Genomic DNA, 22,749 nt, shown 5'->3' with positions numbered 1-22,749 from the left:
CCGAAAGCCTGACAGGCGTGGAGTCCAAAGCACCTTCACCCGCCGGGGCTGGTGCTCGCTCTGTGGCAGGGGAATCATGTGGGATGTATCTCAGGAATGCGTGGTGTCAAGAGAAAAAGGAGGTTCAGATTGTCACAAGCTTTCACTCTTCATGTAGGAACTAAATATGACAGTTTAGGTTGTCAAAATAGAAAAAGCACTTTCTGAAAAATCTTGCTTTGCTTTTTTTTTTTTTTTTGGTGCCAAAATGGGAGTTGCTGGATATTCAGATGCTGGAGCAACATAGCTTCCTCCTATGCTCCATATGCTCCTGATGCCAAAAAGCACAATTGTGGGATTATGCTTTGGCAGAAAAGGTGGAGCAGGGCAAGCATTTCAGTTTAGAAACTTGAAAAGTCTGAACTGCTTAATGGGTGCAGATTAACTAGGCAGAGGATGTTCTAAGACATACATAAACATGCTTTTTTTTTTTTTTACCCCGTGATGTGGTATGTTTGAGCTACATGACAGGTTAGGTGTGCTGTCCTCTATACTCTCTTGCTTCTTTCTATCCACCTCTGGCCCTGATACCTCCTTTTACTATATCTTCCGTCAGATGCTAGAACTATTACAGTGTATACTCTGGATACGATTTCATCTCCCTTTGCTTTATGCATATTTGGGGTATGTGCTTACGTTGCAGTTATTTGTCTTCACCCTTTATAAGACAATAAGGGGAAAAAACAACTATTTTTAGGGCATGATTCATCTAACCTATGTCAAACATGCAGAACAAATCCTCCTGTGCACAGGAAGTGCTCTGATCCCTTGCTGAGGGAGTCTAGACACCTTGCTTGGATGCCACTGGTTTTGCAAATGCTCAACCAGCCTGGGGAAACTCCACCCTTTGGGGAGCCGTCTTCTTGGTGCAAGGTGTGCCAAGTCATTCTCTTTCCATGCTATGGAACAGATTCATTTTAAGAGGCCTCAGATCAGGGCATAAAAGGATGTGAGTGAAAATGACAATATAAAAAAATAAAAAGCTAAGGCACTGTTATCATGAGAAAAGTTCCTTGTCCCACATGGTGTGGGAAAGAGAAAAATAGCAATTAGACATAATTCTAGGTCATTAAATTGGTATGGCACCCATGCACAAAAAAACTGTAGAAACCACTAAGAGAAAAAAAAAAAAGGCATCTATCACTTACACAACATGACACAAGCCAGTTAATTAAGTGATTTTAAACAGTTTCCCGTGAAGTTGAGGCTTTTTGTGTGCTTTTTTGCTGTGTTGAACTTTTCTGCTAATAGGCCTGACAAGAAAACATTGCACATCTCTGGAAGAAAAGTGGAAAGAATAAACAAACTTGAGTGCGCTTTATATTTCATTACTACCTCTAGACCTCAGTTGAGATCAGGCTGCCTTGTATGGGGTGTAGAGAAGCTGTATTTAAGCTGCATCTAAAGGTGCTTTTTGTGTTAAGCCTGCAGCTCTGCTCTGGACAACCTGGGAAGGGACTGGAATGCCCCAGGACTCTGCACCCAGCTTTCTGTCCAGAGGAAACCAAGGCTCGCATCCACAAAGCATGACTTAGGTCTCAGGGTTTTCTCTGCAGCCTCCAGCATGCAGGAACAGACTCTGCCTTGCTCAGCAGGTGCCTGTTTTGCTTGATTTAATTAAATGTTCAATTTGAGGCTCAGATAATCCACCCACCGCCAACCTAGAAGACAGGCAGAGATATTTTTTTTCCCCCACATACCCCTCTGAAGTTAGCAAATGTTAAGCAGTGGGTAGGACAGGGTTAGGTTGAGAAGCAGAACATCTGGCACTGCAGTGAGTGTGACAGCCTGGCAAACTTGAGAAAAAGGGGTGATCTTCCCTTTTTGGGGAGTGTGGCCTGTGGCCAATAGGAGTTCTGGGGGCATAGGCCTTCTGCATGACTTCCTTGAGGAACCTGGTTCAAATACCAAAGCTGGTTAACTTTTAAGCCTAGGTTAGCTTGTCCTCGTACACTGTTATTTACTTTTATAGCTTGGGCTTTTGTTTCAGTCTTAGGCTCCTGAAACACCCTCAGAAAGGGGAATGCAAGCTGCTGTTGAATTTGGTCAGGGTAAAGTCAGGTCTTGCAGTTGTTGTTATGTGCACAAGAAATGGTGTGACCTGTCCATGTAGATTATGTAGCACATTTATTCGTAGCTTGAATGCGGTGGGATGGGAAAACCAACGCTTGGGTATGCTGTCAATTCATGAGGACATAATTTGTTTTCCCATTTTCTTATACTAAAGTTGCTTGTAGGGAAAGGACTGTCATTTTGTGCTGTGCCTGTATATCTGACCTCCAGGATCCTGGTCTGTGACCAGTGCATGTAGGCAGCAAACAATATATAATATTAATATATGGCATTGGCACAAGTTGTTCTGGCAAAGCATAGCTAATAGAGGCCCAAGCTTAGTGGCTAGATTTTCAACATTACACAAGTAGCAAATAAGCCTGGGGAGTTTCAACTGTGGGTCAGACGCAACCCCCACAGGAACCAGCTCTCAGGGAGAGAAACACATAGCTGCGTGATTAATTTAAACAAACACAAAATCCCAGCTTTTACAAAAGTGGGAACTTTGTTCATTCCACAAAGAAATCTAGCATGTACTTGATAAAAGCACCCACTTCAGTCCCATAGATTTATCAAGAGAATTGCTAAAAAGGGTCTTCCAGCTGTACAAGGAAAGAATTCATTTTCCAAAAGTCCTTAGCATCCAGCAGCTTCTGTAAGTTTGACTGAAAGCTGCTGAACATTATCAGTTTTGAAAATGCAGTTACTTTGTATCCAAAATGTGAATGCTGGAATCTAACAGTAAGCTTGTTCTTTTGAAAATTAGGGCCCAAGAATCTGTTGCTATATATAAATAAATAATTTTTAATGGATTTTGAGTTACCCAAAGCTAAACAGAATCAGAAATTGCTGAAACATAAATATCACTGTAATGTAAATATATTCACCATTTAATCCTGATAAATACTGGATTATAGACTTCAGAACACAGACTGACAATTATTGGAAATCATGTGGTCACCTCAAGTATACAGTATTTCAATTAAAATAAAACCACAAAATCCTTTTTTTTTTAAAAAGTACCATCTAACATATAATTTATTTGGATGAATTCTACAAATATACACATTATATCATGCTAGAAGAACTTGAGAACCACTTTTTTCTTGTTCCCAGGGTCTCTTGACTGTTGGTAAGTCATTACAGTCATAATGATAGAATTGGTTTACAGTTGCAAATTCTGCCAAATATCTCACAAATTATATTTGGCAAACAAAAGTGCCTCTATTTCACAAAGATAATGATCTGATGTTTTGTTTATGTGGCACCAAAGGAAAATACTGTTTTAGAGCTTGTGATAGAATTTCAAAAAGTTTGTGTGGTATTCTGAATTTCTGATAGACTTAATAGTTACCACTCCATTAAATACAGAGTAACACGGACTTTAAAAGTATCCTTCAAAAAAGAAAAAAAAAAAAAAAAAAAAGAAACTCTGTTCGGTTAAATGGGTTTTGTCCATTTTATTTCCTCGGCGTTTATCCAGGCCTACATAGCAGCTGGTGTGCATATGCATGCAATACCTTTTACAGCTGATGGCGTTCAACATACAGATGAGTTGCCATAAAGGCTCACCTGCGAAGAATTTAGTGTTGTAAGAGTACTTCTAGGATGTAGTCTGAAACCAACAGCACACAAAGGGAAACAGACTACGTCAGACTTCAGCCACCTAGAAGCCTACAGCCAGCAGGCAATTTGGAAAGAAAAACAGCATAACCTTGACAGTGCTATTCTTTGGATGTCTGAGGAGAAAAAGAAAGGAGCAGTGGGTTTGAACTGAACCTGGGACTCTGCTCTGAGACAGGCTGTTTCCCTTCTGTATTCTGTGGTACAAACCTATCTGCTAAGGGCTAAACTTTACCAGGAAATCCACTGGGAATTTGTTTTGGCAACAGCATCGCACCAAGAGTAGAGCATACCATGCCGTGCCATGCCAGTATGGATCCAGCTGCCCTGAGATAGTTGGCACCCACAGCCAGACTGGCTCAGCTGGCATGTCCTAGCTCTCCCTGCTCCCCCTACTGCTGGCACAGCAGTGTTCCCAGGCAGGTTCAGTGTGGGAATCAGGTGCTATTTCTTGAGTATGGGAGATGGTCTCTGATTCTTTGTCTAGCTGGTCGGATGGGTGGGCAGGCTGTGCTGTGGGACTGCTGCAGCAGTGGCAGAGGAGACACTGCCCAAAAGGGAAGGGCAAGGTGGTGAAGATCACTGACCTCAGCAAAAGGGTTGTCCTGTGCCTGGGCAAGATGCCAGACCCAAGGTCTTCATCTGGGTGATGGTAGCAAACAAAAACCCTGGGACCACTGGGACCTTGACACTGACCACCTAGGGTGGTTTGGGGAACCTCCTCTGAAGTTTTCCGAAGGAGATAAGCACAGTAACAGTCCTTCTCTTTGTGTCACCTGCATCTTTTTGCAGCTTCTTTGGCTGGACTTTTGGGATGGAGGAACATACAGTAGGAAACCTGGCAATCACAGAATCATAGAATGGTTTGGGTTGGAAGGGACCTTAAAGACCATCCAGTTCCAACCCCCCTGCCATGGGCAGGGACACCTTCCACTAGCCCAGGTTGCTCAAAGCCCCGTCCAACCTGGCCTTGAACACTGCCAGGGAGGGGGCAGCCACAGCTTCTCTGGGAAACCTGTGCCAGTGCTTCACCACCCTCATATTGAAGAAATAACCATCCCAGGAGAAACATCTTTTGTGGGAAAGGACAGCGAATGTGGGCCCCTTGATTTAAGCTTGAGATGAGAACCAGCAACTGTTGTTGACGTTAGACAGAGCTGTGGCAGTGGTCTTGGCACATTTCCACTGGTCTAGAGCTGGCTGGGGAGGGGATGAGGAGAGAAGGGCTTTGCAGGCTTCCAGCTGTGAACAGGCCTCTTCCTGTTCTCTATCCTTTGATGTTTTCCACTAGACATATAAGAGCTGCTTGTACTGAGGCAGCAAAGCCCCCAAAAGTTTATCCAAGGCTGTCGTTGGTGGTGAAAACTGGAATGCCCAGCAGCAGGGAGAACTGTAAAGAAAGGAGGCAACTGCACGTGGGGCTGCCCGGCCACTTCTTCCCTCTTGGTGAGGCTTTGCCTCTTTAAGGGAAAAGAAGCTGGAAATGTGGGAAGGATGGGGTTTATGCAATCTTGAGATTGTGGAAGGGGTTAGTGGAGAAGAGCAGAAAGATGGAGAGGGCTCTGATTTTACTGAAAGACTGGAAGGAGGTGACACTCAAACTCAGTTGAGGTTGCACCAGGTTGAGATTAAAAGGGACAGTAAAGTACAGAAATACCATGAGCAAGTTAAAGGGGAGGTAGCCCCTTCAACTGGCATCTGTGGCTCTTCTGAGAGCCCTTATATCTGTCTGTCTTGTTACTACAGACTTGCTCATGCAAACACAATGAGATCTTCTACAGGTTTATGGAAGTTTGCTAGCAAAATACTGGCTCCAAGGCTGTATCCTGGCTATGTTTGGGCATGAGACTGCAACTACTAAGCTGACCTTCATGCTGCCATCTAGCGTTTTCTTCATCCCAAAAAAGAAACTTTGAAGGTCCATAATGCTGTGTTCAGAACAAATGTAATTTTTTCCTGCTGAAATACACTCTGGACAACACACAAGCCGAAGGAAAGGGAATGGGGAAGAGACATGCGAAGGACCCAGTGCTCAGGGTGAATGTTTAGGAATACACCTTTTCTTTAAAAAAACTGTAACTATTTCATCCAAGAACAGAGAGACATCTCCATGGCAAAAAAATTATTCAGAACCAGAATTTGCTCTCATTTGTTCTTCACCCTGTGAAAATAATATGGCTGTTTGCAAGGTGTCACAGTACACACCAGAGCAAGAATCCAAGCAGAACCTTGTCTTAACCAAGGGAGACCAGCATAAGAAGTTTGTCAGATTCTTCTTGTCCGTCCTTGCTATTCTCATAAAAAACGCATGGTATGTTTACTTCACAGCCATCAGATGCTGATTTTTCTTTCAAGTATACATGATGGCTAACAAGAAGTAACAAGTTATTGCTGGGGGCACAATGCAAAAGATTTGACTCTTGGCCCTTCAAAGCTTGATCCCTGGCTTTGAGGAGCTGTAACAGGATGCTTTTTCAACTGTTGCACATCCTGGATTCATGCTGGAACTGCAGAACTCTAACCCTAATAATAATAACAACTCAAGAGTTCATGGGCTGGATGATGCAATTACAACAGAGGGAGCGCATTCTTTTTCCCCAGGCTTCTTTAAGGTATTTTGAGTCAAAGTCCAAAACAAACACAAAGCATCCAAAATCATTGTTCTCTTTTGGAGACCCTGACTTCTGAGCTCTGCTTCCTGACAACCTGAGCAGGAAATCTGCCAGGAAGGACTGCACAAGAGAAAAATGGCAAAAATCAGCTAATTTAAGAAAATGGAGACTGCCCAGAGGGAAAGGAAACTCATAATGAGCAGCCTTTAAAGGACCCCTGCTGGCATTGTATGAAATCAGGTATGAATTTAGTCATTTGCAGGAAAGTTTTCCCATTTATAATAAAATCTTGGTAGCAATAGAACAGACATCTGTTTGAACATTATATATACAAACTGACTGCATGTTCTCAGTGCAGTCATAACACGGCTTGTTTAGCTGAAGAGGAAGGAACAGAACCAAACTCTTCAGCAGAAAGGACCATGCACTTCTCTGCTTACAGATCACATCTCAAGTCAAAACAGGGAAGTTGTCTCAGGCCCTTAGGTCTTTCAAGGTCTTATGCGAAGACCTTGTCCGCATAACAAAGGCCTCAGGTGCGTAATGGTAGAGTCCAAGTGTCTCATTCATACTATTCCTGAGAGAACAAATATATTCCAATCCCACCAGAGGCTACTACTGGATTAAGGGATCACCATTCTTCCTCTCCCACCGTTGGTACCAGGCTGTAACATCCATGTAGGTACCAAAAACTTTATCCTAAACACACTGAACAAAAAAGCAGCCTCTCTTTATGCTTGAATTCAGACCCAAGAGAGTTGTATGCTCTGAATATAGGGCTTTTATTTTCCAAAGCTCATGTTTAATGCTCATGGCTGTGGAAGGAAGTGGCATTCTCTTTCAGTTCCTTGTTTTCCCTGCTTCCATCGAGTCATGATTACACTCAGCAAGGATAAGTGAATGAAAAATTGTATGCTTCAGCTCTTTTCCAAAGAGCTTAGGATTGCTGTGGATTAAAAAAAAAACAACAAACAAACAAAAAAAGCAAGAGACTCCTGTTTTACAGCTTTATCTCCTAAGAGCCCATCTGAGAATACCACAGGGCAGAGGCTTGAAAACCAAGACCATGAATCTGTAAGCTGTTTGTCCGGGATCTGCATCATCTGCTTGCTTACAGAGTGGCCACATGCTTGCTGGTGTGGGATACAGGGCCCACAGAGCAATGGCCATATGGCTCCAAAAGCAACCTATTCGCAATTCAGCACAGAGAGACTTCCCTTGGGGCTCTGGCCTTGGGGTTCACCAAAATCTGAAGTGAACTGGGGTACTCCTTTCAGAGTGACCACTGCTTTTACTCCAGGGGGACGTGGGTGAGGGTTTTATGGATAAGATATGGGCCAAAGCCACAGGGATCAGCACAAAGCTTGTGGAGAACATGCCTTTGTCTCTGCTCTCCAGTAATCTGCCAATCACTTTAAGTGGACCAATATTTTTACTCTTTTTCTATATTTTTTTACGAGAGTTTTTGTGTAAATGTTGAAAAAAAAAAAAAATGTTTTCTTTCTTAAGGAACAAATTTCCCCCCGCACCCACACGATTTCATTTCTCTCCCTCCTCTTCCAGTGATAGATTAAACATGTCAATGAGAAGCTTGCACAGCTCCAGTGTGGGTGGATTTTATTTTTTTTAGATCAACAGTTACAAGTTCAGTTGTTCTCAGTTCTGTGGACAGAGATTATGCCCTTCAGGCAAGCTAAATAAATAGGAAGGACGTCAACTTTAGTCTGCTGTTTGTCTAATGATTCACTATAACATTTCCCTAGTACCAGGCATGGCTGCCTCCCGAATAAGCAGAGTTAAAACCTTCTTGTAGGTGTCTAAAACCTCTTGGGCAGAAGGCCTTTTAGCCGGGTCCTCCTTCTTACATGCTGCATGGATGTCAAACAAATGCAGTCGCACAATGTCACTTCCTTCAACGTGGCCCAAGAAAAAATTGGAGACATCTGGGATTTTCCAGATGTCTGTTTTCTCATCATAGGGAGGCATGAGGTCATCCTCAAACGGCACCTCTTCTCCATACGGCCAACGCTGCTCAGGAGCTACAAACTCGCCCCGGAGCTCCCGATGACCACACTTCACCAGCCTGCCAGCACTCCTGTTCACAAGAGGCAAAGCGTCCAAATCATTCACCAGGATGTGAAAGTCACTTGTTAGGAGATACTGAGAGAGGACCTTGTCCAGGTCATTCGAGTCGCACATCACTAAGGTGCCCAGAGGGCTGCTGTGCAGGTACCGAATGACACTCACATAGTCTATAGCAAGCATCAGCCTGCGATGCCAGGTGTTTATGCCCTTGTACTTGGGCATGTGGAGAGTTTCATTCAGGCCCCTCAGGGAGCCTAGAGGATGGTACTCGGTGAGGATTGTGAACTGCTGCTCACAGTAGCCAAGCAGACGGACAACGTGCTTGCTTTGAAGTGCTTTCAGCATCTTCAGTCCATGGAGAAAGTCCTCCTTCAGCTCAGAGTTAATGAGCTGTGAAAGGACCACTTTGTTTTCCTTCCACTCAGAAAGGAAGACCTGAGAACACACAAGAGACATGTAAGACACATGGAGAGCCTTCTTCCACCAACTGCTACCAGCTGCTGCTGACCTCTGAGCGACTGCTTAATCACAACGGCAAATTGCAGTCATCAGGCACAGTCAAGCCTTTAGGTAGGGCCATGTACCTGTCACAGCAAGCCCTCACCGATGGCAAAATTACATCGTGATTTCCTAAGTTGTCTTTGCAATGAGCAATGCAGATGAATTAAACTATTTCATACCACCCAACCAGCCAGTCTTACTCTGCCATGATTGTACCATGCTCCACAAGCGCTTCACTGATCTCCGTGATTTCGCTTGTGTAGCTGATGTCATTCGATGTCAGGGAGGCGGCCCAGGGCTCCAGTCACGCTCTCATACCAGTTCTGTGCACCTTACCATATGCCCCTGGATGTCTATAGTAATTAGCTGCTGCAAGGATAATTATAACTGCAGTATGGGCATTAATTAGCCAGCAAACAGTGAAAGCTCTTTATCCACTGGAGAGAACAAAGGGAAACCAAACTCACCTTTTTCACAGCGCCTTCACCAACACACTTGAGTTTCCTGACTTCCCTATTGATGGCTTCGCAGGAGAGCCACGGGGAACAATTCTTCACTGCTCCCAGTTTGAAGTACCCGAAAGGGCAGAGGCCAGGGTCCGTTTCGGCTCGTCCCGAAGAGACATAAAACTTGTTGAGGTACAGGTAGAGAAGGGCATTAAGGATCAGGACAGCCGCAAGCAGTAACCCCAACGAGAGGGACGACACCTCCCTGGGAGGAAACTCCCTCCTAGCGAAGTGTGGTTTCTTCTCCATGGCCGTGCCTGCTGCATTCTCCGTGACTGAGGGAGGCTAAGCAGGACCCTCTTCCCAGCCCGGGGATGAACGTCTGTGGGGCTTTTTCATTGCAGGCTCCACAGCTGCCTCGCAGCCACGGCAGCCTACGAGGAAGACCACGCGTGGCGGCGGGGCGTGCTCACAGCGGCCTCAGCCGCGGCGCCCGCCTCGCCCTTCATCCTCCCGGTGTTGTGAACAGGAGGGCCCGCGCTGCCGGCCGTCCCGCGTCGCGCCGCTTGACCCCGGAAAACGCCGCAGCCGCGGGTCGGGGAGGGGGGGGGGAAGACGGGCCGCGCTTCCCGGCCGCGCAGGGCGGTGGCGGCGGCGGCGGTGACGGCGCCGCCCCGGGGCGGAGCGCAGCGCCATGGCGGCGGTAGCGGGGCTGGCGGCGGCGGCGGCGGCGCTGGGCGCCCTGCTGATGGCGCCCGGCCTGACGCAGCCGCACGGGCAGGGCCCGCCGGAGGGCAGCGGGCTCGGGCCCCGCGGGGGGGCGGCGGCGGCGCGGCGCCCCCCGGGGCGGATGGACCAGGCCCTGCTGCTCGTCCGCAACGAGCTGCCCGCGCAGGGCCTCCGCCTCGCCGCCCTCTCCGGCTCCTGCCACCAGGTGAGCGGAGGGAGCCGCGGAGGGTCTGCGCCGTGTGCGTGTGGGGCGGGCAACCCCCGGCCTCCGCTTTTGACAGCCCGGCCCCGGCCCTCGGCCGGGCTGCTTGGCTTTTCTGGCGGCTCCCCGTGGCTTCGTTGGGTTGCTCCGTCTCGGTTGTACCTTGGAGCGGCACGCCGGGAGGCCCCGCAGTGGGAGCCGCTCCAGCCCCTGGGCACCTTCCCAGGCTTTTCCTTTGTCGCTGCGCGAAGCAGGACCCCCTTTCACTCTCCTTGGGCACTAACTAGCTCCCTTCACCCGCTTCTTCCACAGTGCTTGTATCGGTTCCTGGCGTTTGTCCCGCCAAGCAACGGGAGCCTGAGGAATCCGGGCACGGCGGCGGTGATGGTCGATACCCAGCATCCGCTCACCCTGCTGCTCAACAGCTCTGTGGGTGACAGAGAGCTCTGCAAGTATGTGGCCCAGCCCCAGGGAACACCTGGATAGCTCTATCCTCTATTTTTTTCTTTCTTGAAGTCGTGCGCCTGTTCATTGCCTGCTTATCGCCTACTTTTTCCTGACTGTTTAGACCTAGAGTTCAGTCTTCCCCCCGCTGCTGTAACTGTGGCGTAATTGTGCTGGAAGGATCTAGGCACAAGCAAGAACTGAAGTGGTATGCAGGGAGCCAGCATGGGCAAGCACCTGGTTTCTCTTGCAGAGTCTGTAGTCCAAGAAGACAGGTGATGTGGTAGGCAGCGCACGTGCGGTAAAGCATCTGTGTTGGCTTAGGGGAGGGTAATGCTTGGCAAAGGCAGAGCCAGGCAGCTCCTTGCTAGATCATGCAGGCCAAGTTTTCAGCTTGCCTTTCCTACAGGCATTCAGGCTTACAGCCCGCCAAATGCTGCTGCGGTATCTGCACATAGTGGGGATGGCTCAGCAAGTTTCGTTTCCTTTATCCTTTGCAGGATTCAATATCATTTTGGAGAGTTTGGCAATTATTCCCTTGTGGTAAAGACCCTAAGTACAAGCACCAAAACTGTTTCTTGTGACCTAGTCATCAATGAAGGCCCTATCAACAGCTACCTCCGTATGTAATGCTCTGTTTTCCCCTCTCATTCTACAATGTGCATGTCTCCCAGAAGAACCAACTTCCTAAAAAGTCTGTGCAGCCACTTGTGCTGTGCTGAAGATGTGTCACGGGCTTGCTCCTCTTCTCTGTCAACATCTTATGTCCTTACGTTTTATACATCTGTCTTGAGGCCCTGACCAGAATCAGGCCTCTTCACCTGCTATACTGCATGACCACAACCTTTCTGCAGCAGGGATTAGCCCAGAAAAACCGATGGGTATGTGTCCATACAGGGAGATATTTTTGTAGTTAGTTCCTGCTTCCCTGCATGATTATGTATGTACACAGAATCCTCCCTCTTCTTCCCTCTGTCTTGCTTCTCTCACAAAATGGGAAACAATTCATATAGTGTTCAGATTTTTGTTGCACGTTTCATTTTAAACCTCACATCTTGCTTTTTTGTTCATTTCTTTTTCCAGACTGTTTCAAACTCTCATCTATGTCTCTTCCATTCTTTTCCTTTAAGTTAGGTCATTCTTTACTCCCTCCACTTTTCCAGCTGTAAAGAAAAATTCTCCATGCTCGCAAATGTGGTGTATTACCCCCTACCCTGTCCTCTTCATGTTGAGGCTGTTTCTAAATCTCTAGTTTCTTCTTCAGAACTTACAGCACATTGACTCTTTTCTCACCATTGGCTTGTGATGCAGTGGGGTTTTATTTTGCCTTTTTTATATTGAGATGTGCAGTCACTGAGCTGCAGTTTTAAACTAGCCAGCTTTTGTTTTGGGGTTTTGGTGTGTTGGTTTTTTTTTCCTTGGCACTCAGGCTGGGGATATGTATTGCACAGAGAAGGTGGTGTGATGATTGGTGAGTTGGGTTTTTTGTCATGTTTGTGTCTTGCCTGGCCAAGCCCAGCTGCTGAATGGTTTTGTTAGGTCATTTATAGAGTCATGTTTTTCTCTCTTTCACATAGCTATTCTCTTTGCTTTCCTGGTTTACATGGGGATCCTTGCTATCCTGATTGTTGGGCGCCTTTTTATGAAGTAAGTGAAGAGTCTTGTAATACCTCCTCGCATGTGAAGTGGGCCCGCCAGTTTAAAAACATGCATGCGATAATGCTTCAGAGTCCCACCATAGCCCTGCTTGCAGATCAGATCCTGTTATCAGATTGCCATGTACAAATAAGGCTGTGGTAGCTGTCCAAATGATAATAAATACAGAGTGCTACGATTGCCCTTGAAGAATATCTTGCAGCCTTGTTAGTTTATGTGTGGAGCAGTTACTGCAGAGCAGCTGACGTCCGCTGTAAGCTCGCACACACCCTGCCTCACCCTCCTGTGACTTGTTCCTGGGTTTAGGCCTGAATCGGCAATACAAGTCCCTGGGACTGAAGCGTGTGTAGCATATGCAGCCTTCCATCCTGGGTGCTGAATGATGTGAGTTGTCCCTGCCTGTAAACAACCCGAGAATAAAGCCCCCGAACCTGAGCTTGTGGCAGTGTAATTACATAGCTGTCCTTAACTGAGGTCCCAGGTACAGTGTTACATATGTGAGCTGGGAAAACAGAAACGGGGACTTTCCCAGCTTTTGATTTATGCTGCTAAATAGTTGATATTAAGATGAAATTGGCTATAAAATACTTCTTGTTTTTGTGTTTTAAACTGTTAATAATTTTCAGAATTGATCCAGTCAGAAACTGGGTTTACAAGAAACTGAACCCCAGAGAAACTGATCGTCTGATTAATTCTGTGAGTAGTATCTTTAATTTACATTCCACAGTGTTTTCACCTCTGAGGAACACACACTATCCAGATATTTAGGGACTTGTTTATGGCTAATCATCTTCACCCTGTGCATGTTCCTCTTGGCAAATCTTTTACTGATGCCAGACAGGCAATTCTATATCAATGGAGAGTGTTAGACTGGGTTTCCATGCAAGTTTAGTGGATTGATCCCTAGCAGAGCTCTTGCAAGTCTTGCACATACAGTTTTGTGCCTTCTTTAGTTCCCTTGAAGCAAACATTTTGGTGAAAACACTGTCTCCTTCTGACATAGACAATGTAAAGGAAGGGAAGAAATGCCATCTTTCATGTCTGCTTCCAGTTCAGCAGGAATTTTAGCAGGACTTAAAGATTTCTCTGGTAGCCCTAGAGCTGGCATTTTTGAGTGAGCCATGTTTTGTACTAGAATATAGATAGATCATCACAATTTGGGCTCTACATCTAGGAGGTCCAAACCTGTCTAGAATCAAAAGACTTGGAAGCAGAGCTCTGCAGCAATTCTTGTAGTTGTTCATCGCCATCGCTGCATTACAGCAATGTCTGCTTTATGCTGTCACTGGGGCTGATCAGTGATTTAGGGAACTCGATTGGAAATTAGCCACTCCTGTGTTTAAAAGGATTCATTTTCTGCTGGTATAGCTCTCTGAACAGCCTCTCTGTGGTGTCAGACAAGTGCCAATGGGATGGGATGGATTCCGTTTGAGAATCTGGATCTGCTCAGCTCTGTTGTAAAGCAGCACTCAGAGATGGCAAGTCTGTGGCTGATCTGGACTGGACCCAACTCTCATGAGTCTCAAACACAGGCTCTTTTCACTGCGTTTGTTGTTTCCACCCTGGTCAAAGGTGGAGTGTGGAGCATCTGCAGATACTACTGCAGTATGGTGGAGCCATGAAGGGGTTAGAAGTAGCAAGTGGGGAAACAAAAGCAAGAGGAAGATGGGGAGAACAGAGACAAACACAGTATGTGAAAGTATGCGGTTTGCTGACTTCTGTTCCCTAGGCAGCTGATGCAGCTGCTGATATGCCCTTCATGTGTCTGGTTTGTTCCCAAAGGAGCTTGGGTCCCCAAACACAACAGACTCCGTTAGCAGTGATCCCACCCCGCGTTTGTGGAGCGCAGCCTCTCGGCAGCGGCTACGTTCCCTGGACACATTCCGAGGGTGAGTGTAAGCTCTTCCAAGGGGAATCATATTTTTCCAATGGTGGTTTGACAGTGTATGGAAATATATAGCAGATGGATGGTTCAAGGGGGTCTGTTTTACTTGGAAGATAATCAAGGTTTTAATTCTTGGATTTTCCGAAACACTTTACAGTTGATCTAGTTTGAGGAAACATTAAAGTTGTGGCAGAGGGTGGAAAAGAACAACATATGTTCAGTGTGAAAATGCTATGTGAAGGAGCTTACTTTGGTTCACCACCACCTATGATCTTTGAAACGCTGCTTCCTGGTTGGCAAAGCTGGGAACCTTGTATATAATCATGCTTTAAAAATAAAATAAACCAGATCTCACAGTTAGAAATGTTTTAATGGGGGTAAACATTAACTATGTGTTCATATAGATGTATTTCATTGACATGTGATACTCGTGTGTGTTTGTTGTCTTTTTAGGCTCTCTCTTATAATTATGGTGTTTGTTAACTATGGAGGAGGAAAATACTGGTTCTTCAAGCATGAGAGTTGGAATGGTAAAGTACAATTGAAACAGTTAATCTGGGTTTAACTGCAGCAGTATCTAGATATGGTTAGCACTGCAGCTGCTGCTGCGAGCTGTTGCTCAGCTGAAGGCTGGGATGCTGTGCCAGTTTGCCTCAGCAGGGTTTCTGGCCTGTCAGGTTAATGGGCAAAGCAGTGTATAGTCCCACTTGTCACAGGGAAGGATGGTTTCTGATCACAGTCTGTGTGATCTTTTGATTTCTGACACCAGTTCATATCTTTAACTTTTCTGTGTTGTATAATGACCACAGTCAACTGATGGTGCTTGATGCTGTACAAACAATGTCTTGATTGGCAAGCAGATGGGTAAGGGGTCGGGCATCGTGCTGCCCTAGTGGAGAACAGCAAGGATCCCATCCCTGAAATCTTTCCCAAGACATGGCAATCAGTTCTGACGCCGTTTTTGAAGAATGGTAAAAGCAGTGAAGCAAGATGATTAGTTCTTTGGAAGTTTTGTTTATAATGTCTTTTAGATCTGAGGGAATCAAATAATTGCAAGCAGCCTGCAGTTCCTCTGGAAACTCAACAATGATGTTGTTAAAATTTAGGGAGGGTTTGAGGTAAATAATGTGTTCCTTTGTACTTCTCTGTAGGATTAACAGTGGCAGATCTGGTGTTTCCATGGTAAGTCTTCCCGAGGAATAGTTCTTGTGTCAAGTGATTCTTTATGTTAAGGAACGCAAGGAGAACATTGTGTGCACCTTGCTTCCATGTGGAAATGTATCCGGAGGGGTGAAATTGTGTTAAATGGTGGATAGGAGTCTGCCCCTCAAGATAACAGCATCATCCTTATGAACCAGTAGAATAGTTAAGTGCTTTTGGCTGCCCGGCATCCTCCTTGCTCCCTGCACACAATGTCAGTGGGAGGCTCAGGGCTATGCTGGCAGTGGAAGTGAGGAGCTCATTGCCATGCTACTGTGTTGAAGGCAGTTAATCTGGCAAGATTCAAAGCTGGACCGATGTGTATCCAGAGGTAAAATAGCCAAGGGAATTTTGGATTAAGTGAGTCTCTCTATAACCAGAGAGTGGTCTTGTGGGAAAGCAATTATCCCATCTGCCCCTAGCATGCTTCTCTAAAATACACACCAGTTGTGGTTACTCTTGGAGATGAGAACTGGACTTGGGACTGTGAACCTGATGTAGAGGAGAGGAGCAGGTCAGTTCTGAGTTTGATTCATAGATTTGCAGCTTGTGTTTTACTGCTCTGAAGAAGCTAATTTAATTTTGGGTAACGGAATTTTTTGGTGGCTTATGTATTGCTGCAGAAAGACCAACGCAATTACCTCCCTGAACTTTATTGCCTCAACTGACCACTGAAAGAGGTGGAAAGGTTCCATAGTGCAAGCTCTGTTGTCTGGGAATTCCTAGCAGTCAGAGGAAATAGTTTTCTAATTTCACTCAATGCATGCATTTGTGTTGGGCCAATGCAGGCTACTCTGTCAGCTTTAGTGTTTGCTGTCACGCATATGTGTGATGAGACATCATCCAGCTCCAATTTCCCATCTGCTCTCTTCTCCAGGTTTGTGTTCATCATGGGGACATCGATATCGTTGTCACTGAGCTCCATGCTGAGGTGGGGAAGTTCCAAGCGGAAGGTGCTTGGGAAAATCCTCTGGAGGAGTTTTCTGCTAATACTGCTGGGAATCATAGTTGTGAATCCCAACTACTGCCTTGGACCGTGTGAGTGGAACTTGCTCTCCTCCTTGCATTTCTGCAGCTGTTGTTCTTGCCTCCTTGGCTGGGCTGTTGAGAAAAGAGTGTCAGCCTTGCTGTACTGACCAACTGCATGGGGGCAGTTTGATGGTATCCTCCCTGTAGAATGCTGTTCAGTTCTGCACTGATGCAATTCTCTCTTTGACCCCTGTGCTGACCACTGTTTATCACCTTAGTGGTGATGTGTCCAGGGTTGTGATTTACAGAAAGTGGGGTGGCAGAGTGGCAGTGTCCCTTGTACCTGCAGGTACAGTGGGTCTCAGCTCTCCCTGGAGAAGGGCAGCTTTAGCATTTATGAAAGAGCCCATGTCTGTTCCTGTTCCATGTTTTTTCCAGTGTCCTGGGATAATCTGCGTATTCCAGGGGTGCTCCAGAGGCTGGGATTCACATACCTGGTAGTTGCTGCTCTCGAACTCCTGTTTACAAGAGCTGGGGCTGAGAGCGGGGCCTTGGTAAGTTACGTGGGGAGATGACAAGTGATACAGGAGTACGGTTTGGGAGCTTTTGCTCTTCTTTGGGCACAAAGAACACATGAGAAATTATGAGAAAACACGTGCCATCTTACCTGATGCGTAGTGCAGCGTGACCTGGCAAAAATTTCAGGGAACATGCACCCTTCAGTGTCCTGGTCTGCATTTTATCACATCTAGTTTTGCTGTATTTGAGGATTTCACTGATCCATTCAGATGGTACTTAGAAGCAGGCATTCCCAGGCACTTTTGATGACTTTCCACTGCCAAAGGATGCCAGGGGTAGGAATCTCTCTGCTGAGTCCTGTGGCCCGTGTTTTGCCCAGTTAATTTTGGCAGTGTGTTTTCACAGCAGGGGAAAGTAATACTGCTTTTTGGCCCTTCTGGAGTCTGTTTGCCCAAAAGGCTTTTGTTCTACTCATGAATCAAAATTCCTTTTGACATTTTCCAAGCTAAAAAACATTGTGGCCTTTTGTTTTGGTTTGTTTCTCCCCCTCCCCCAAGTAACTAAGTGTCTGGAAATCATTTGTGAAGATGAAAGGTCCATTGGTAGAACCCAGTTTTGTAAGGACAACAGCTCCCTCTTGTATCTGGGGGACTGTCTGCCAGGAAGTACAGGATGTCCCCAAGGGCATGGTTTTTACTTACCAAGCTAATAATACCCCCCTCCTTCCATCTCATGCAGGAGACGCCCTGTTCTGCTCTGCAGGATATTCTCCCCTACTGGCCACAGTGGATTTTCATTCTGATGTTAGAAGTGATTTGGCTCTGCCTGACCTTTTTGTTACCAGTGCCAGGTTGTCCCAGGTAAGACTCTGCACTCAGACTACTTTCTGTAGGGCATCAGATTGTTTTTCTTCTACTGAGTAGAAAATACATTTTATAGCCATAGGGAAAGAATGAAGAGGAGAGCTTTTAGGCCAGCGGGGTTAAGGGAAGCATTCATCATGTGAAAAAAACTTTACTTTGGTACTAAAGTACTAGGTGACATAAAGGTGACATCATTGTTCTTTCTATATAAAGAAGAGAATTAAAATCTCCCTGAGGTCTGTGTACAGCAGTATCTGATCATCTCAATGTCATCCCTGTCTCTATCTTTGCCCCTTTAAAGGGTCAGCACCTGCAGAGCAGGTGGAGCAGCTGGTTGGGTAGCCAAGCCTGAACTGAAGCATTGCTTTAGGCTCCTGATAGTGCCTGTCCCCTCACGACCCAGCTGCTCACAGCACGGGGACGATCAAAACAGTGTGGCCATCAGCCAACTGTCATGCAGGACCCGTGTTTCACTGTGTGCTTCTGCCCAGGGAAAACATCGAGCATTTAGTGTGCTGGCCAGTGGACCAGCTACTATTCAGGTGCAGCGTAGCAACACTTTGTGCCATAACCTGTTTACTTCTGTCCTAGGGGCTATCTCGGTCCTGGAGGCATTGGAGACTTTGGAAACTATCCCAACTGCACCGGAGGAGCGGCTGGTTACATTGATCGTTTGCTTCTTGGAGAAAAGCATATATATCAGCATCCCTCTTCGAGTGTAAGTAGCTTTTGGTTTGCAGTATGAAGCTGCAGGTAAGCACTGAACATAGCTGTCAGGAGGGGCTGGGGAATGATACATGCAGGGGGATGGAAGAGAACGGAGAATGGTTGTTCAGGTGCCCTGTAACAACTGGTTTTTAATCCCTAAGGTGATTTACCAGACAACGATGCCGTATGATCCTGAAGGGATCCTGGGGACCATAAATACCATTTTTATGGCATTTCTGGGACTGCAGGTACCTTTTTTCTTTCTGGCTGTGTGTTATAATAGGAAGATTTGAAGGAATATTGGAAGTGGGAAGGCAACTTGGTTTCTTTATTAAAGGCTGAGACTGGTTCTAACAAAACCTTTTCCAGAGCAATGCTTTCAGGCTGACTTAGCCTGAGATGAGCGTCAGAGAAGCGAAATCTACCCTGGCAGTAGCTTGCATTAGATAAACTAAGACTTTTTTGCAGTTTTTGTGAGGGATGGACACAAGAATCTTGCAAAATCTCCACCCAGAAACCTCCTTTGCTTGTTTTAAGGTTGGGCTTATGTTGGGAGTAGGCTGGCTCTGCATATTGGAAAATAGGGCCAAGAGATGCACAGACTTCACAGCTTCATTTTAAACATACAGTTTTAAATGTCACAGCTGTACACGTTCTCCGTTGCCAATTTTCCGCTTGACATGCAGTGTTAGCCGTCTTGCATAGGTTCTGTGGGTGTGCTCACCTTCCCAGGCACGAGGGCGGCAGGGGTTCACATCAGTGTTACTGACATCAAAAGCTCACAGCTCACGTGTTTAAAATAGGGTATTGTGACACTTTTGGGTGCAGTTCTAGTTAGTCACTGCTGGCTTTTCTATCTATGCAGCAGTTGTTAACCAAACTGAAACTCTTGTCCTGGGAAAGGAATGTTACCGCATGTAGCACTGGGTAAAAACTGACTGGGAATCTCAGTGGGACAGAGCTGGGAACAGAAGTGTGGCTCTAAGGAATGAGTGAGTCATCAGGACACGTTGGTCAGTGGTGCGTGGAAAGGAGCGTATGCTCCGAGCTGGCCAGGGTGCGACGTGGTGCTGTGGAGAAACTGTTGGGGCTGGCTGGGGAGTCGATGTGGTGGTGTTCCTTTGTGCAGTCCTTGCTGAGGGAGATAGATCTCCAGTCACATGATGTTAACACAGCTGCTTGTCCCCTTCCTCAGTGGAAAAGTAGTGAGGAAGGGAGGAAAGGTGCACCTCTGCTGCTGAGTGGGTTGCATTTAAATATTTTCCCCAGCTGTGTCCATTCTTTGCTAAGAGTTCCCATTCTGAGCCTTTCAGCCACTCAGTTTATATAAATCCTATTCATGTTCTCTGTCTTAGCACAGGTAGCTGGTGACAAATATGTCTGGCTCTTGAAATGTAGCTACATTTACAGGCATTAATTAATTTTTTGTATTCTTCTTACATTAGGCAGGAAAAATTATCTTGTTCTACAGAGACCAGCACAAACAAATTATGAGTCGGTTTGTCATATGGAGCATAGTAATGGTAAGGCAGAGTTATGTAGCTCCTTAATGGACATGTCTTTTTAAACAACGCAAACTTAGTATGTCTGAAACATGTTGACTGCTTATATAAACTTTATCAACTTTCTATTTCAGGGAATTATTTCTGCTATCTTGACAAAATGTTCTAAAGAAGAAGGGTTTATTCCCATAAACAAGAACTTATGGTAAGCAACAAGATACAACTTTTCGCATGATTTTGTGAAAGTGCTATTTTACCTTGGAGAATTGTTTTACCCTTCTCATATTGAGATATCTGTGTCACAGTTCTCTAAATAATCTTTCTACTGAAAATGTGTGTAGGTCAATATCCTATGTGACAACCATGAGCTGCTTTGCCTTCATCCTCTTATTGCTCATATATTACCTTGTGGATGTCAAGAGACTGTGGTCAGGTGCTCCATTTTTCTACCCAGGTGAGTAAAATCATGGCAGAAAACATATTCCTTTCAATTCTTTCTGCACTGGTACTATCCTTTTATGTTTTCTGTGCTTCCCTTGTCTTTAAAAGAGTTAGGATTTAGAATGAAGTAACCTAAAGGATGCCAGAATGATTAACTTGAGCTGAATCTTTGCATAGAACTGGGACACTAGAGTCCAGATATCTAGGAGAGAGGGACTGTCACATTTTTAAATGAGGGCTGGGAGCTGCTATTGGCCAGTGACTGTTCTCAGTTTGGTCTGGAGTTAAGGTCCCAGGGAACAGCTGCCTAGTACCAAGCAAAACACCACAGCTGGTTCGTAGTTGGTTTTGGAGAGGACTGCTGAGACTTGTGTAACCTAATGGGAAACTCAAAGGCCTGTCAACAGAGTCATACCACTTCTGAAGAAGATTAAATCCTCTGGGCAGCTGTGTAGGTTCTTTGTCTGTGTTTTTAGATAAGCCTGTCTCCCAAAGCATCCCATTGTGGTTTTAACCACACTGGGCTCTTGACAAACATCCTAGTACAGAATGAAAACCCACAGCAGAGGGAACCTTTCAGCAGCTTTGGTGTCTGGACAGGAAGATGGGTAGGGCGACAGCATGGTATTGTATCTCCTACCAGAAATCCCAGAGCTTTGAAGGGCAGTCAGCATTTGCTTGCAAAGGCAATAGGTCTCACCAAATAGGTTGGCACTTGGCCACCCTGAAGACAATAACTGTGATTATTCTCCTTGTCAGTAAAATTGCAGGATGCCAGTTTGGTTGTATTTTTAATTTAACGTATAGGTCTATATTTCTTTTCAATAAATGTTCTGAGGGAGAAAAACCCTCAGATTATTTGAAAACACATGTGTAGCGTGTCTGAGGCAAGTAACATTAGCCATTGTCTCGGTGCTACTCTGTTTGGTAAGCCTGGCATGCCTCTGCCTGCTTACTCTGAAGCAAGCTCATACCTGTTCTTTCAGATGGTATGGCCTGTGCTTACTTTCAGGAATGAACTCAATCCTGGTCTACATTGGACATGAAGTGTTTGAGAACTATTTCCCTTTCAAGTGGAAGATGCAAGACAGTCAATCCCACGCAGAGCATCTGACTCAAAACCTCACTGCAACAACTCTTTGGGTCATAATATCTTACTTACTTTACAGGAGAAGGATATTCTGGAAAATCTGATAGAGGTGGTCAAGGTGTAGCGGGCCTAGATTCTGATGGGACAAGTGCATAAGGTGGATTAGCCTGAAACAGAAATGCTGCCACTCATGCTAGGCTGTATTACTAAAAAGGGATACTAGTTCAAGTTTACAGTGCCATGGAAGTTGACATCAAGACTTTTATGTGACTTAAGGGACTTATTTTCCTATTTAGCAAATACTTACTAGTCTTCTGAAATTGCCCTTTCTGTCTTCTGTATTTTGTAAATATTTTACTGATCTCCCTCCTTCACATAGAGAAACTGAACATATTGCAACAGTTGGGCAGTCAAAGACAGCCTGATGGTGCTTAAAAAAGGAACTGTAAGGGATCTGGGTGGTGACTGCAAGGGGTTATCAGGATGGGACTGTGGTAACAGCCGTTGCGCCTGCGAAGGCACCCCCTAACTCACATAGTCTGGGGTCTGTACATACCCCTGGCACCTGCCACATGCCTGCACCACGCTGGCTCCTGGCACACACTTAACTCGGCCATTTTCTCGACTTGGGAGCGCTGACAGCGTCCTCAGCCCTGCACTTGGGTCGGCGGTGCCGTGACTGAGAAAGCTCGGGGTCACCTCTGTGCTACAGTGTGCTGCGGAACGTGGCGACTCAACTGATCATTCTTCATTGTGTTCTTCCAGTTTGGTCTCAGATCAAAACCTTAGGTTTAGGACCCTGCTGAAGCCTGCTGCCAAAGATCTCTTCTATTGGCTTATAAATCAGCACACTGCTGCTACAGGTTTAGCAGTCTGTGTGTGCATGTTCTGGGCCTTTGTGTTACATACCTCTAGCATGGATGAGGTCTGAGTTTCATGTGCTACACTCTAAGAGTGTGGACTTTGTATAATCACTTGGATATTACCAAAGTTGGATCAAAGCAATCCTCTTTATAAATGGATTTACGTAAGGGCCCTGAATCTGAAAACCAGCAACAGAGGTAGAATTCAGCCAAAAAGGAAGAGATAGCAGACCAATTCAATGTAAGACAATAGTTCTTGGAAACTCAGGAAATTCACTCATGCTGTGATTTCCAAACTAGTGCTAATAAAAAGCCTGAAA

At 45.7% G+C, this 22,749-nt stretch overlaps 2 protein-coding genes across 5 annotated transcripts; one reads left to right on the top strand and one right to left on the bottom strand.

Annotated features, from left to right (window-relative positions):
- Window positions 1–7,679: 7,679 nt before the first annotated feature.
- On the bottom strand, window positions 7,680–9,702 carry POMK (protein O-mannose kinase). Its single transcript, XM_074905437.1, has 2 exons — window positions 9,380–9,702; window positions 7,680–8,846 (listed from the first exon to the last, which is right to left on the bottom strand). The coding sequence occupies exons 1-2, from the start codon at window positions 9,665–9,667 to the stop codon at window positions 8,073–8,075; spliced, it is 1,062 nt and encodes a 353-aa protein (XP_074761538.1). The 5' UTR covers window positions 9,668–9,702; the 3' UTR covers window positions 7,680–8,072.
- Window positions 9,703–10,134: 432 nt separating this feature from the next.
- Window positions 10,135–22,748, top strand: HGSNAT (heparan-alpha-glucosaminide N-acetyltransferase). 4 transcript variants are annotated; one of them, XM_074905432.1, is made up of 17 exons: window positions 10,135–10,292; window positions 10,602–10,741; window positions 11,234–11,355; window positions 12,311–12,380; window positions 13,016–13,085; window positions 14,172–14,278; window positions 14,728–14,804; window positions 15,426–15,456; window positions 16,352–16,512; window positions 16,882–16,997; window positions 17,701–17,822; window positions 18,417–18,543; window positions 18,695–18,781; window positions 19,979–20,056; window positions 20,170–20,240; window positions 20,377–20,489; window positions 21,489–22,748. In XM_074905432.1, exons 1-17 carry the CDS (start codon window positions 10,209–10,211, stop codon window positions 21,668–21,670), a joined length of 1,758 nt encoding a protein of 585 aa, XP_074761533.1. In that variant the 5' UTR covers window positions 10,135–10,208; the 3' UTR covers window positions 21,671–22,748. The 4 variants fall into 4 exon arrangements, with proteins under 4 accessions (XP_074761533.1, XP_074761534.1, XP_074761535.1 ...); XM_074905433.1 differs by lacking the exon at window positions 12,311–12,380 and having other exon boundaries at window positions 13,027–13,085; XM_074905434.1 differs by lacking the exons at window positions 10,135–10,292; window positions 10,602–10,741; window positions 11,234–11,355 and adding an exon at window positions 12,172–12,204.
- The last annotated feature ends 1 nt before the right edge of the window (window position 22,749 follows it).

The sequence above is a fragment of the Athene noctua genome, chromosome 4 (genome assembly GCF_965140245.1).
Source record: "Athene noctua chromosome 4, bAthNoc1.hap1.1, whole genome shotgun sequence".
In the NCBI taxonomy this organism is placed as follows: domain Eukaryota; kingdom Metazoa; phylum Chordata; class Aves; order Strigiformes; family Strigidae; genus Athene; species Athene noctua.
Note: the sequence above shows the minus strand (reverse complement) of the source record. Positions and strands in the feature narration are given on the sequence as shown.

Bases quoted from the DNA above. Each gene is read 5' to 3' on its own strand.
- HGSNAT (XM_074905432.1), top strand. From the start codon at position 10,209: ATGGACCAGGCCCTGCTGCTCGTCCGCAACGAGCTGCCCGCGCAGGGC. The intron at 14,805-15,425 runs GTAAAGTACAAT...ACTTCTCTGTAG, and splicing joins CAAGCATGAGAGTTGGAATG to GATTAACAGTGGCAGATCTG. The intron at 18,544-18,694 runs GTAAGTAGCTTT...TTAATCCCTAAG, and splicing joins ATCAGCATCCCTCTTCGAGT to GTGATTTACCAGACAACGAT.
- POMK (XM_074905437.1), bottom strand. From the start codon at position 9,667: ATGGAGAAGAAACCACACTTCGCTAGGAGGGAGTTTCCTCCCAGGGAG. The intron at 8,847-9,379 runs GTGAGTTTGGTT...GTGTGTTCTCAG, and splicing joins GTGAAGGCGCTGTGAAAAAG to GTCTTCCTTTCTGAGTGGAA.